The sequence below is a fragment of the Callorhinus ursinus genome, unplaced genomic scaffold, assembly GCF_003265705.2.
Source record: "Callorhinus ursinus isolate GAN/ISIS: 27379988/994484 unplaced genomic scaffold, GSC_fseal_2.0 scaffold8, whole genome shotgun sequence".
NCBI lineage: Eukaryota > Metazoa > Chordata > Mammalia > Carnivora > Otariidae > Callorhinus > Callorhinus ursinus.
This window is the reverse complement of record NW_027397070.1, coordinates 52,443,174-52,458,893: the sequence shown is the minus strand read 5'-3', so window position 1 is coordinate 52,458,893 and position 15,720 is coordinate 52,443,174. Positions and strand designations below refer to the sequence as shown.

General features: G+C 42.5%; 1 protein-coding gene across 7 annotated transcripts in view; it reads left to right on the top strand.

The window, feature by feature from the left end:
- STON2 (stonin 2) overlaps positions 1 to 15,720 on the top strand; it is a 139,789-nt gene that overhangs the window by 47,636 nt on the left and 76,433 nt on the right. For 5 of the 7 annotated variants that reach the window (XM_073895682.1, XM_073895680.1, XM_073895681.1 and 2 more), the window contains exon 4: positions 5,503 to 5,700. The exons of the other annotated variants lie outside the window; for them this stretch is intronic. In XM_073895682.1, the coding sequence (XP_073751783.1) occupies positions 5,503 to 5,700 (198 nt within the window). The remainder of the gene's footprint in view (positions 1 to 5,502; positions 5,701 to 15,720) is intronic. 7 annotated transcript variants of the gene reach the window in all.

The window sequence follows — 15,720 nt, the reverse complement described above, 5'->3', positions numbered from 1 at the left end:
GATGGCACTGTTCTGCATCCTGACTGCGATGGTAGATACATAACCTACGCACTGATAACATGACATAGGACTAAATACATACCTAAGTACATGTAAAACTGGGGAAATATGAGTGAGATTGGTAGGTTGTATTACTATCCAGTTCCTGGTCATGATATTCTACTGGGGAGGGGGTACTTCAAGGGAGAGGATGATTGGGGAAAAAATTTGTCAGTGGAGCAGTAATGAAAAATTGAGAAATACTGTGTTAAACCGACCTTGCATTCACTGGATAAATCCAATTTAGTCATGATGTAATTCTCCTTTTCATCAGTCTCTAGATTCTCTTTGATAATTTATTTGGGATTCTTGCATCTATGTCCATGATTGAGACTGACCTGTATTTCTCATTTTGGAGTATATAAGTATAAATAAGATATACTTTGTCAGGTTTTGATGTCAGGAAATCCTTACCTCATAATGTGAGTTGATGAGTGGTCTCTCTTTTTTGTACTCTGAAGGACTGAAATTTTTTTTTCTTTAAAGTTTGCTCGTAATGTGAGTTGATGAGTGATCTCTATTTTTTTGTACTCTGAAAGACTGAAATATTTTTTTTCTTTAAAATTTGATAGAACTTTTCAGTAAAACCACCTGGCCTGACATTTCCTTATGACAGTTTAAGGATTGATTCACTTTATTTGATGATTATTGGACAAGTCAGGTTTTTAACTTTCTTCTTGAATCAGTTTTGAAGTTATAATTTCCTAGAACTTCTACAGTGTTACCTTTTTTTCAAATGTATTGATGTAAAGACATTCATTATTTCTCCTCATTGCCTTCTGCATGTATATAGCATTTGTAATTATGTCTTTTTTCATTCTTAAGGTTATTTGTGCCCTCTTTTTTCTAGATTTTTCTTGACAGTTTTTCAATTCTATTACATAGTTTTCTTAAAGAACCTTTTATCTATGTACTTTTTAAATTTCAATAACTTATGCTTTTATGTTTATTATTTCCTTTCTAATATTCGTTATTTTATTTTGCAGCTCCTTTTGTAACTCAATAAGTTGGAAGCATATTGTATTAAATTTCAGTTCTTTTTTAATAGAAGCAATACAACTGTTCCTGATAGTACTGCTTACTTGCATTCTTAAAGTTTTCACATATATACCTATTTTCATTATTGTTTGGTTCTGAATATTTTCTAATCTTCATTAATATTTCTTCTTTGACCAATAAATCATTTAAAAGTATGTTTCTTAGTTTCTAAATTTTTTAAATTGTCTTCTCTCTAGTTTAGATAAATAGATGCTAGTTATATCTAGATAAGTGGTTTGCATAACTAGAAACTTCATTATACTGGACCAGTGTTCATGGTCTGTTTGATACCAGTTTTTGTTATTTGTTAAAATCTGCTTTATGTCATAGCATGTGGTCACTTGCCATAAGAGTTCTAGGTGTGGGTTATGAAGAATATGTATTCTTCATCTGTTGGTCTGTGTATGACCATTAGATCAGTTTGTTCATTTTGTTGTTTATATCTTCTGTTTCCTTGCTGATTTTTCTGCCTGCTTGATCTACCAATTACTGAGAGAGGTGTGTTTAAAAATCTCCCATTATGATGATGGACATTTCTTGCTTTCTGCAGTTCTGTCAGTTTTTATATTAATAATTTTGAGACTAAGTTATTAAATATATACCATTTAGGATTGTTATCATATATTTCTGATGAATTAAAACATAATTTTATTGTGACCCTTTCTAGTACTGCTTTTTACTTTAAAGTCTATAGGCTACAATGTATCAGGTTCTTTTCACTAATGTATTGTCTTGTATGACTTTCTCATCCCTTTACTTTCATCGTTGACAAATCTTTGTATTTTAGATGTGTCCTTTGTAAACAGCATATTGGATTTCATTTGTTTTTTCAGCTTGATAGTCTTTTTCTTTTAGCTGGAACTTTTAGTCCATATATGTTTATTATCAAGCACTGATATAGTTTATTTCTGTAATATCATGCTTCTTTTTCTCATCTTTCTTTCCTTCTTTTAAATTAATTGTAGTTTTTGTTTGTCTAAATTGTCTTTATTATTCCGTTGACCTCTGAAGATCTCCTCACTGTGCATATAATCCTATTTGACAGTTATTTTCTGTCAGCTCATTGAAGTGTGCATTGGCTTCTCTTATTGAGAAGGTGGTAGTCAATCTAATCATCATTCCTTTGAAAGTAATCTTATTTAAGATCTTCTCTTTGTCTTTGGTCTTGTATGGTTTTGATGTCTACTTGCACAGTTATTTTTGGTTACCTTGCTTGAGATACCATGGAACCTCTAATCTGACAAATAAAATCTTTCATAAATTCTGGGAAATTCTCAGTCAGTGGTTTGGTTTGGTTTTGTTTTTTTAAATATTGCCTCTCATTCTCACACTCTTCTCCTTAGGAACTCAGGTTATATAGATACCTACAAGACCTTCCCGCTTTCTCTCCCATGTATTTTGAAGATTTTAATTTTAAGTAAGCTCTACGCTCAAACATAGGATCTCAGACTCTGAGATCAAGAGTCGCACACTTTATGGACTGAGCCAGCCAGGCACAGTTCCCGTGTGTTTTAATCTGTCTTTCATGTTTTCCTCTCTGTCTCTATGCCTTCTGGACAGTTTTGTATTTATAGTGATATTTTCCTTCTCCAGAAGCTCATTTAGTTCTTTTTCAGTTCTGTGTGTTCTTTTCTAATATTTTCATTTTCTTTTCTTCTTTTCTTGTTTCCTTAAACATAGTGAACATACTTACATTTCCTGCTTAGTAATTCTAGTGTCTGAATTCTTTGCAGGTCTGATTCTGTTTGCTACACCCCTCCCGCCCCATGTGAAACTGAGGAACATTCTGTCTTGGAAGGCTGGCTTTGAGGTATCTTCCTCCAGAAAGGATTAGTATTTGCTTTTCCCAGGTGCCTGAGGCCACTACCAACCTGGAAATACTTCAGCTGTGTTCTCAGATTGGAAGGTTTTCAGACCACACAAGTAGTTTTAGCTGCAAGTCCCTATGTGGGACAGCTTATAGTTATAAATTCTCAGGAGATTTCTTTTCTCTACCCTGCACCCAGGCTTAAGGCCGACAATTTTCTTTGCTATCCTTAGCTTGGTGTGGGGCTTATTCCTAATCTACCCTTGAACGGATCCATTTGGGAATTCAAGCTTCATGCATCAAATCTTCCGTTAGATTTCCCATCTTGAGTTAGTCCTAGGTTTTTCCTCCTTTTGCCTTCTTCACAAGACATTTAAAAAAACTCAAGCTCAAGAGTCTCCCTGGTTTGTTCAAAAGCCCCAGAGTATGAAAATCAGGTTGTGTGCTGTTTACCATTCTGGGTTCTGACTTAAACTTGGCCTCTGACAATTCTTTGCTTTCTTGCTCATGCTGTAATGTATTTTAAATAGTGTTACTACATTTTACCTAATATTTTAATTCTGTTTCCCTAATAGCTTAAAGTGTCTAATCCTTTATACTGTAGGAAATAGCTAACAGTCCTATAAAAAGCCATTACAAGTTCAGCTTCGCTTTTGGCTTTTTGGTTGTTTATTTTTTCTTCTTCTTTTTTTTTTTTTAAGATTTTATTTATTTGAGAGAGAGAGAATGAGAGATAGAGAGCATGAGAGGGAAGAGGGTTAGAGGGAGAAGCAGACTCCCTGCTGAGCAGGGAGCCTGATGTGGGACTCGATCCCGGGACTCCAGGATCATGACCTGAGCCGAAGGCAGTCGCTTAACCAACTGAGCCACCCAGGCGCCCCTATTTTTTCTTCTTTAGCCTTTTGAGTTTTATAGGTACAAGTTTAAACAGTCTTTACTTAGCATAGACTGTTAGGATTGATTTCTGGTGTTTCTGTTGACATAACCAACAAATATTCATTGAGTACCTATTCACACCAGGCATTATTCTAGGAATGGGGGTGCAGCAGTAAACAAAATGGACCAAAATCCCTGCTTTCCCACCAAGGCGCTTAAATTCTAGTGGGGAAGATACTGGATATGTAGTACATTAGATGGTGATAATGCTAAGGAGAAATGAAGCAGAAAAGAGACTTTGCATCTTTGGAGAGAAGAACTCAGGAATACCTTACTGAGAGGGTAACATTTTTAAGAGAGAGCAGGGGTGAACCATGAGTACTCCAGACAGAGAAGACCTACATGTCTTGTAACTGTCTAAGAGAATACAGAATGAAAATCCTCTATGGTTTCATATTTGTCCCATGTCACATATATTGCTATTTATTCTTTTTTCCCAATTTTCTCTTAACCCAAATTTCTCTAAAGCCAACTCTGTAATTTTGATTCTCCAGCTAGGAGAACTGACCCTCCCTCCCCTTTTAAAGATTTCACTTACTTTATTTATTTTCGAGGGAAGGGGGAGGAGCAGAGGGAGAAGAACAAGCAGACTCTGCGCCAAGCACAGAGCCCAACACAGGGCTCGATCCCATGACCCTGAGATCATGACCTGAGCAGAAACTGGACACTCATCTGACTGAGCTCCCCAGATCCCCCAGAGAACTGACCCTTCTTGAACAAGCTATTTAACCTCTCTTGAGTCAGTTTTCCTTTGTGTCAAATAAGACCACTGCCTGTCTCTCAGGATTGGTGGTGAAATGAGGTAACATTTGTAAAAGTGCCTGACATTTCACGAGGACTCAAGAAATGCTAGATCTTTCTCTTTTGTTCTTCCTTCCCTGTCCACACTCCCTTTGGCACTTGTTTTTGGTGCTTGTCAATACATTTGCAACAAGATCCTCGTGTAACACCGTGGAGAAACCATGTGGTAGGTTATTCACTGAAGACAAATGAGGAACTTTAGAAAATTTCGTTTAAAAAAAAGAAACTTTCCAGAGTGGTTTTGAAAGGCTGAATTTGGTGCTCAGGGTTCAGGAGAGAGTCAAGCCCTGTGCATTTCCCCCTGGAAGTTCTTATTCATTGTATTATGAATCAGCAGCCCCAGGAATCTCAATTTGTATATGTAACAGTCTGCAGAATCTCCAGTTATAACTGGAGGCTCAAGCAGAGGCATATCACATTCCTAGGCGAATACATACATATTTACCTATCTTCTCTTCTCCCTTAACCTAACCTAGCTCTGATTTTGCAGTGTAATTTGGTGAGTTTTCTTGAGATTGTTGGCATGTCACTAAGAATGGGTAAGGGTAAGGGTGAAAGTTTTGGTTTGGATGAAGCTGAAATCTCAGTTTAGAAAGAGAAGTAGAGCTGAAGATCACTACTTTTCTTCAGTGAGATTTTCTTCAATTTGAGGGTCATGAGACCCCCTTCTTTGTGGTACTGGTTTTGATACTGACTCACCGTGGGCTCTCAGTCCATCATTTCCCCCTGTCTATCATAAGTGATATTGCCATCATTTCCTTGCCTTATATGGCCGTTGTGATTTCATAGGCTCTGAGCACCATCAAGGTAAGACAAGCACTAAAGATAAACAGAGCACAACTATTTATATTGTATGCTTTTGGGTTTTGGTCTGTCCCCAGCCCTACCATTGACCATGCCCTGCTGGACGTGCCCTTCCTTCGGCTCCCTGAGGAGATGCCCTCTGACCTCTGAGAGCAGCTGGACCACACATTCTGAAGATACCAGTAGTCCTAGTTTTGATCCCTCATACACAGACGTGCAGCTCGTCAGTGCTGAGGAGCAGAGGAGTGGCAAGGCTTCTCAGGCTGACTCAACTGGTAAGATGGAGCCCAGAAGGCTTTGCATATCAATTTTCGTGACCCTTTGCTGCTCCTAAAATCTCTGCAGCCAGCTTTGTTTGCAGAATGAGTTCAGTGTAGTAGTCACCCAGTCAAAAAGCTAGAATACAGAGTGGTTCAAAATTGCATTAGGAAAAAACACGTACACAGATTGGCGGATTGGTTGGCAGAGTGTTAATCCTGGGAAACCATTTGACATTATATCTTAATATGCTGTTTTCTCATATTCAGTACAAGTACTGTTCCTTGTCAGTTTATTTTCTCCTTGAATGACCAAACTATATGTAATATGCACAGGGCTGAATCTTTCATCCACTCACCTGTGCACCTTCCCTTTTCAGCAAGAGGGAGGTAGATTTAAGCAGAGAAAAAGCAAATCTTATGTGAAGCAGAATGAGAGTCAGGACTCAGCCACTGTGTCCAGACTATAAATCATTTTGCAGTTATGTTTATTCTCTTGTGCTTGACTCGAGCTATATTTCAGTCTGTAACATCCTGTGGTCTCATTTATTAAATTTCTAGGTGTAAGAAGGATGCTGCCTGGCTTTGCAGGTGGAAAAAGGGCCTGTTAACAAGCACTGTACTTGGGTTAGATTTAGGATGGCATTGGATAGATGTAGTGTGTTCTTGGTGTTTTTTTTATTTGGCCCAAGAGATTATTTTCCTTTGAAAGTGATAGAGTTACTGGTAATTTCTCTGTGGATGAATTTGCCAGGTGTGTCCAACAATATTCGTTTTTTTCTTCCTCAAAAACATTGGTTAGGTATTTGTCTCTGGATCATTTTTCAAATTTGGGTAATATTTGCCCTTATGCTGTGTGTTATTGGAGGGGTCTACACATGGAGTTCTTACAGACTAAAGGGTTCAGACAGGATTTGGGTTGGTATTTGCTAATACTGCAAAGATTCCTAGTTTATCACAGTCTGTCTTCGCAAGCCACGGTCCCTTAGAGCGTTTTGTTTTCACACACTCTCCATTCTGGTTAATCTCTGTGGCTGATGATCATGGTCAGTGGCTGAAATGTGCCCCTACAACCCCGTCTCCACTGTGGGTAGCCTTTCATGGTGGGAAGGCACCATCAGAAGCCGAGGCAGTTAGGAAGAGGCTGTACTCCACCCTCGGCCTTTGTGTCTCCTCGCTCTCAACCGCCTTTCCCAGCCTTCCCCTGGGGGGACGCAGACAACACACTGGTTAGGAGCGCGCAGACTCGGGTTAGACTGCTCAGCTCCTCCTCCTTCCATTTCCCAGCTGTGTGACCTTGGGCAAGATCATTAGTATCTTTATGACTCCGTTTCCTTACCTGAAAAGTGGAGATAGTAGTCGTACTTACAAAGTTGTTGTCCATTCCAAGTGAGACGGTCTGTGTAGGACAACTTACATGATGCCGGACACAGAAGTGATCAGCACGGATGGGGTTTCTCCCCTCTCCTGCCCCGGGGTTCTTATCGCTTCAGAGAGGGGGAGGTGGGCTCCCCACTGTGGAAAAGTCAGGATCTCTAGGCTCAGGCTGTTTTTTTCCAGTAATCTCTCTACTTAGATGAAAATCCCTTCAATTCCTAGAGGTTCCAGGGATGAAAATCAGAGTCCTACTCTGAGCTGGGCATGATTAATCTGTCTCCAAAGCTTATAATTATTTTCAGTGTCTCCCTTTTCTGAAGCCATGTTAACAGTATTACAGTTCCCACTGAGACAACCCCTTCCCTCATTGTTTTGGTCAGGGTCCTGGCAGTAGGCAGATGGCATCCTCGAAAACTTTATCTGAAGAGGGTGTAATGAAAGGACTGCTTCCAGAGGCGGCATGAGCTAGAATCATGGAAGAGGGACTGCCTGACAGGTGCTGTAGCTGTAGGAAGGACAGAGCCACCTCTAGAGATTTGGCGCAGTGGGGAGTGAGGGGGTACTAAATGCCCAGATCTTGTGCTGGGGCTTCCCCCTAGCAGATCCCAGCTGGAAGTCAGAGGTCATTCCATAGGCTGTAGAGCTGCTGGAGAAGGGGGAGGAGAATGGATTTGGGGTGAGGGTGCGGGTGAAGCAAATGCAGAATAGCCAACACACTTTAGTCTCCACCAGGAGCTCAGTGGCCTGTGACTCCGGGTGACTCTGGAGAAGCAAAGGCAAAACTAGGACTGTAGAATGAGGAGTGATGAGCTTAGCTCTCTCCTTCAGCAGGAGACAGTTTCTGTAGTTACAGGAGGCTAGAGGGGGCCTTTTGGCAACCGTCCCTTTTTACAGAAGTAATAATAAATCATAGCCAGCACTTCCTGAGTCTGTGCTATGTGCTAGTATATGATGTGTGTCATCTCCAGCCTTGACAACAGTCCTGCAAGGCAGATATCTTTCTCCCCATTTCCTAGTTGATCCCGAGTCTGGAAGGTTAAGATGCTTGTCTGAGATAATACCACTAAGAAATGGATGAGCCTGGATTTCAGCCAATGATCCAAAGCCTTTTGCCATGATTCCCAAACCTGGCAGTGACCCAGAGTCATCATGTTTATCATTTTGCTGTCTTACCTTCCAGACCTTCTGTACAGATACACGTACTTTGCCATGGGGTTTATCTTTTTTTAGAATTTTTTAAGAGATTTATTTATTTGAGAGCGAGCACGTGCACACACAACTGGGGGAAGGGGCAGAGGTAGAGAATCTTCAAGCAGACTCCCTGCTGAGCGTGGAGCCCCACGCGGGACTCGCTCTCACAACCCATGAGATCATGACCTGAGCCGAAACCAAGAGGCAGACGCTTAACTGACTGAGCCACGCCGGCGCCCAACTGTGGAGTTTATTTTTGACATAAATAGAATCAAAAGGTTTTTTAAATAAGATGTATAGTAGGTGGAGTCTGAGGAAGAAGTTCATGTTTCCTTAACAGATACGAGCACTTCTAGATAACTGCTGGGTGCCCACAGTATTGTTTTATGGAAACAAGTTTCTAGACACTCCACTTTGAAAAGAAATCTCCTCATTCGTTAGTAATCGGCCAAGGGCCCAGGCTGGCCCAGGGGCGTGCCTCCATCTCCTTCCCACCTCACCTGCACCCAATCTTCCAGGCCCAGAAGTGGCAAGCAGCAAGCCTTGGGGGCCTGGAAAAATGAGAGGCAGTGAGGTGAGTGGCCCAGGCTGTGTGGACAGTGTCTGGATGCAGCCCCAGATTGAGAAACCCCAGGAGCCTCTTTCTGAAAACCCTGACCTGTGTAGTCAAGGTGGACTTCGGCTTTGAAAAGCCTTTAACTCATCCTGGGTAAGGAAGAACAAGGTTTAGGAGAATGACCCGATATTTCTAAACCTGTGGCATTTATCTTTCTACTTCAGTAGTGGGGAAATTATAAATGCTTTCATTTGAGCGCTTGAGAGCTTCAAAGAAATCCAGACACGCTGGAAAGCCCGCCAGTCAGGTGGCTACCTGTCCGCCACCTGGCACCAGGCCTGCAGCCAGCCTCTCTACTAGGAGGCTGGATGGTTCAGTCAGGGTACACTAAATCCTTGGGAGGGTAAGGAGCAGATTCTGGTCTGTCTCTGGGCACACCCTGTCCCCAGAGCTGCCGTTCCTCATCCATGAAGTGGGACCGAGTGTCCCTGCCCAGGCTGGGCAACAGGGTGTGTGTGGAGGTGCTTGATGCAGCGCAGAGTACAGCAGGAATTTTTTAAAAATCCTAATTTCACAGCTCTGGGCCTCATTTTCTTTGCCATGGGAAAGAAGAAGAATTACCATCCCAGAGGACGGTAAACCATACACGTGGTGGGATGAGACCTGAGGAGAGTTTTGCAGTCTTCAGAAGTGAGCTGTGGGGTCATGCAGAGAGGTGCTGGGGGAAGTTCAATGTGGTTGCTTTCTGGACCAAGGGCTTGAGGGTCCTGGGGAGCAGCTGCCTTGGGGGGACTTTTGGTCTTTGCCCCCTGCCCCATGCTTCTTAGCACTGCAGAGGGAGGTATAGAGGGGGAAGAATCGCAGCCTCCATCAGGAGTGCCCTCGGCCCAGCTGGCCCGGGCTTTTCCTGGCAGCTCCCTGTGCGAGGCTGCAGCTGGGGCAGAAGCTCTGTGATTCATCTCCTGTGTGCAGAGGGTTACGGGGGCCCAGGCCCAGCCTGTTTTCCTTGGCCCCATTGCTCTGTGCTGGGCTGCCGCAAGCCGCGGACTCCTCCCCGTCATCTGCCGCAGGACTTCTGCATGGGGTTAGCAATCCCGATCCCCAGCCTACTTGTGGGAGGGCAAGACTCTGTGATCAACCTGCACTTTCTTCTCATTTTCTCACCAGGGGGGTAATTCGGAGGAGGAAGGCAAACAAATCCCCTCACCTTGGTTACATCACAGGGTGCGGGGCAGAGCTGGAGAGCATGTTGATATCTGCTCTGGGATTCAGCTCTCCAGAGCAAAAGGCAGGAGAACTGGGAACAGGCAGGATCCTTAATAACACTTGTTTTCTCTCTCACCCCCTGCCTCCCGGGGGCCCCCTTTCCCTGGATGACAGACAAACCCTATCATCTTCACCAGACAGCCTCCCTCTGTAACGCCGATAGTTTTTCATGGGATGATAAACAGGAAGAGTGTTGGGGGAATAAAAATAAGCCTTTGGAAGCCCGTGGCAAGCAGGAAAGAGAAAACACAGAAATGTCTGCAGGAGCACATGCTGTTGTTAAGTGGCGGACTTCCATTTTGGTTTTCTTTTACATACAGGATAAGTGGAGAGTTCAAGTGTGGGATTAGAAAGCTCCTTTTGCGTCAAGCCTGGATGAAGCACACATAGCAGGTGTTTAATAATTGTCCGTTGAATGGATCCTTGAATGAAAGGAGTGAGACTGCAGGTGGGGAGAGTCATCTGCATCCCAGACATCTGTGTCCCATTTGGGTTTAAGAGTCCAGCATTCCCCCCAAGTGTATCCCATGTGGCAGTTCAAGAAAAACCAAGATGCCAAGGGCCAGTATGTTAAGTCATGCTGGGACCCCTCTGTTGGAGATTCATAGCGAGTGTTAAATTATTAAAGACTTCTGAAAGTTCTGAAATTGTATGTAGGTGTGTATATGTGTAATTTCTATGTACACATATATGCACATAATTTCTATGTGTACCTATACACACATATATTTAGGTACATATGAAAATACACTTAGCCTTCCATTAGCTCATACTGCCTCCCTGGTCAGATCTCAGTGTTCAGAAACCCAAACATACATACACTGGCAAATTTGACTTGGATGTTCTTGCCGTTGCTAAAGTGTTGGGAAACCAGAGAAACCAGAAAAAAATATTTTGATGCATTGGTCCAGATTTACAAAGTTAGCCCTGCTGTGTCTCAGGCTCTGCTACACCTCCTGGCCTTTCTTTTAAATTCTGGATTCAGCAGACCCAAGACTACATTTTACCAGACTTTCTTTGTACTTCAACCCTCGTGGGTTTTAAAACAAATATAGATCGTATGTTCTTGATTCATTTGCATTGACCTGATCACAGTGGAATTCTGTTAGAACAGTAGGATATCCCCAGGGATCTTGGACTTTTTTTTTTCCCCCTCAGAAACAAGTATTTATACTAGGTGGAAAACTATGGACTTGAGACCTCAATTTTTGTGACAAGATCTTTTTAGATACTCAGAAAGTTTCTCTGGTCATTGTTAGTTAAGGATGGTGGGAGAGCATTATCAGGACTGTGTGACTCCTTATAAGATGGGACATTTTTCTCTGTTGTTGGTTCTCTCCTAGTCCTGCTGCAGTTGGTAGAGCACTAGACAGGAATCGGGGCTCAGATTCCCAGTAAACAGTAATTATCACTGTGCATGATGGGGTCATAGGGGGAGTTCTTGTTGTTCTCAAGACACATTCATATTTCATGACTTTTTTTTTTTTACCTTGACTATATTTCCTTGGAAGACAAAAATAATTTGTTTTTAAAATTCTTTTGCCCAGCTACAAATTTCAGCAATATTCATAGTCTTCCGGAACAGTAGTCTCCTCCAAATCAAAGAAGGGTAGAACATTTTTTAAGAAACAAATTACATCCTTTTTGTCTTTCAGTACTATATGTAAATTTGGCCTCATTTCTGTATTTAGGGTGCCCCAGGATCCTTGATATTCTTGTCTCCATTAAGTTGTGCAATTTGGATTTTAATCAGTGCTAAAAAACAAACAAACGGAAGAATCCCCTCTAATGACTGGTTTCTTTGAAAGTTTCTGCAGAGAGGTTCAAAAGTTTCTCAGAAACACAAATGTTTATTGAATAAAGCTGGTATTTTACCAGTTGTTACAGATACAGAAATGAGTAAGTTATGTGATATCCCAGGACTCCTACAAAGAAATGATAATCTGCAAACAGATTTTTTGCCATTAAAAGGATTTTCATACAGGGGCGCCTAGGTGGTTCAGTTGGTTAAGTGTCAGGCTCTTGGTTTCGGCTCAGGTTATGATCTCAGGGTCATGAGATCCAGTCCCGAATCAGGCTCCACACTCAGCCTGGGATCTGCTTGAGATTGTTTGCCTGTCCTTCTCTCTTTGTACCTGCCCCTGCTTATGCTCTGTCTCTCTCAAATAATTTTTTAAAAAAGGATTTTCATACATAATTTTAATTTTTTTTAAAGATTTTATTTATTTATTTTGAGAGAGAGAGAGCACGAGCAGAGGGGACGGGCCGAGAGAGAGCGGGAGAACTCCCTGCTGAGCAGGAAGCCCGACTCAGGGCTCCATCCCAGGACTCCGGCATCATGACCTGAGCTGAAGGCAGATGCTTAAGTGACTGAGCCACCCAGGCATCCATCACACATAATTTTAAAAATAGTTTCTATTTATAGAAAAACTATTATGTGCCAGGAATATGCTACACACATACACACACACACACACACACGCATTGTCTCATGTAATCTTCACAGTCTTAAAAAAAGTAGATATTGCTACCCCACTTTATGGATGCAGAAACAGTAGCTAAAGAGATTAAATGGTTTGGCTAAAGCCATACAACTTAAAGGGGTAGTGGAGGGGTTCAGTCCAGCTCTCTCTTCTGGGCTCACCTGCCCGGTGCCTGGTACCGTGAGAGGCGGTGTTTATGACCCAGTGAGCCGTGGGAAGCAGTCACGGAGAGCCTTCCGCACACCTGCTCCTGCCTCCTGTGCGTTCCCAGGGAGCCAAGTACAAACCTGCCTTATGTGCTCATCTCTGGACAGCAATGACTTGTTTAGGGGTCCCACTCGACCAAAGCCTTCTTAGAAGCAGGAACCCCATTATGTTCATTTCATATTTCCAGCATGCTGCCTGGCACATTGAAATTATACAGTGGATCTTTGTGGAAGAAATGAACTATTCTGATATAGGGCTGCAAGACCCTTCTTCCCAAACCTGTTCTCCAGTTACTGAGGCCGAAGGGTGTTTGCCGATTGAAATGTGGCTTCATGATGGGACGGAATTAGAAGAGAACAAGTAGGAGCATCTAGTGTGGAAGGATACCTCTTTTCCCATGTTTTCAAATAGTCTCCATTAATTTTGTTTCTCCTGTTCTGTTTTGGGGGATTACTATAACCTTTTGAATGTTTTTTGAAAACTGATGTACATGGATGTGTGTGGGTATGGTGGGGGGAGCGCTCCCTAAGTTGGGAGTCTCAGATTCTCACCAACCTTATACTTTCTGCATGTCCCTTCCCTACTTAGCCACCTCGGACACTGGAAAGATGGTGAGATGGGGAAGGCTTTTCTGTGGTAGTGAAATGGGGTCTTGTGGCTGTTGAACCAACTGTGTGGAGCAAAATCTGAAAAAGACAGGCAGAGTTTAAGATGTTGTGTCCCAGGGACGCCTGGGTGGCTCAGTCAGTTAAGCGTCTGCCTTCAGCTCAGGGCATGATCCCGGAGTCCTGGCTCTTGGCTCAGTAGGGAGTCTGCTTCTCGCTGTCCCTTTGCTCCTCACCCCACTCGTGCATGCACGCTCTCCCTCATTCTCTCAAATAAATAAAATCTTAAGAAAAGATGCTGTGTTCCGATCAGAGAATCTGAACTAGATCTTGTGGGACCACTTAATTAAAAACCTGTGACCTCCAACCAGAGATTCTGCAAGTCCCTTGTAGAATTGCTAAAACACTAATCCTAAAGAGGAGGTGACAGCTGAAATGCCTTTTATTGATTACCTTCTGTGGCGTTCTTTTTGGTCTTATGATCCTCTTTTTATAGATGAGGACACCAATGCCCGGAACCACACATGAGTTAAGTGACAAAATTGGGATTGACTCCCAGACTTGCCAACACTCTGCAGCTCACCCAGTCCCATAGGGCGGGGTTTAAGATGTTGTGTCCTTTCAGTTCCAGACAGATGATCAAAACTGGGTATTTGCAACCATGTAGAATACAGAGGGCCCATGAATTTGGATGATAGGTCTTTATTGTCTCTCACCTGTGTGGGGTTAGTGACATGAGCATATTCAATGATTATGGATGCAGGCAACAAACCCCAATTGATATTAGCAATACTGCCCACCTGATAATCGAGAGAAATCACAGGTGTTTCCATAGTAGGTTAGAGTTGGGACAGATATCACAAAGGATCACTTATTTCCTTGCTCCTTGGAAAGCATGGTAGTCATTGGTTGTATTACTGGGAGGGTTAACATGTTGCAGTAATCCAGGTAACGAATATGGTGGCCTGGATTAGGTTAGAGGAAACTGAACAGATTCAAAAGAGATTTAGTATTTAGAACAGAGGGAATCCCAATCATACTGTTTCTCTCATTAGGCTTCAAAATGTTCCACTTCTATGTCTCTACTTACTTTTGCTTTTTACCCTGAATAACTCCTTTTGTTCCCATGTAACAAAGTCCTACAGATTGTTTAAGATGAAATTCAAGTGAGCTTTTCTCATGCAAAGTCCTTACTTTGTGCCTTGTATGGTCCTTAAAGACTGGGCATTCCCGAGTGAGCTACCCAGAGGGAGTTCTTCCCTGGAGCTTTACTCGAGGTCCGGGTCCCTGTTCCACCTCTGTTTCTGGTTGCATGGTCCTTTCATCTCCGGACCAAAGTCAGGTCCTTGAGAGTGACAATGATATTTTCATTCTTGGATTGTCCCAGCAGTCTGGTCTCCAGCACAAATGCCTGGAACTAAGGAGGTGTCCAGTGGATGTTTTTAGTTCCGTCTCTCTTTGCCCCGTTGCATCTTCGGGATACCGTTGCCTCTGACCTCAGAAAAAAAGAAAAGCTTGCCTCCAGACACCTTGGTCCCAGGTACATCTGTCTAGAAAGAGAACTTAGAAAAATAGAAATGAGTTTATCAGGTCATAATTTTGAATTGTTTTACGGAATATTTTAAATGTCTGTCATCAAACTCCCCCCGTTAAGGATGTTATCTCCCACTTTAAGTAGCTTTCCCGGTGAGTGATCAACATCACTGATTGAAAGGAGATTAGAAATTGCTCACTAAACCTCTTGTGCAAACCACTTGACACCCAGCGAAGTGGGGCTTCAAGAAGAATTATGAGCTGTGCTTTTTTCAGGTAATAAAATGCTAACTTGAGCACAACAAAATATCAGTGGACATAAAGTGCCCAGACCACAGAGGCCGGTATGCCGTGCCCTTTCAGGCATTCATTGTCATTGTTCCTGAAGCTTTCTGGAAATAGATGTCTTTGTATTTGGTCTAGGCTCATAATGATTGGTTTGGATTCCCTCACTATCACAGACCTTTACAGGTAGAAGAAATTTAAGAGCTTACCTAGTAAAATGTCTTCATTTTATGGGGGAGAAAACCAAGACCTAAGTACTGGCAGCAGAGCCAGGCCTTATAATTCCTTATCCCTCACCCACCATTTGAATTATTATTATTAAAGATATTTATTTATTTATTTTAGAGAGCGAGCAAGTGGTTGGGGGTATTGCAGAGGGAGAGGGAGAGAGAACCTCAAGCAGACTGTGCTCTGAGTGCAGAGTCCGATGCAGGGCTCAATCTCACGACCCTGAGATCATGACCTGAGCCAAAACCAAGTCAGAGGCTTAATCAGCTGAGCCACCCAGGTGCCCCCGCTTTGGATTATTTAAAAA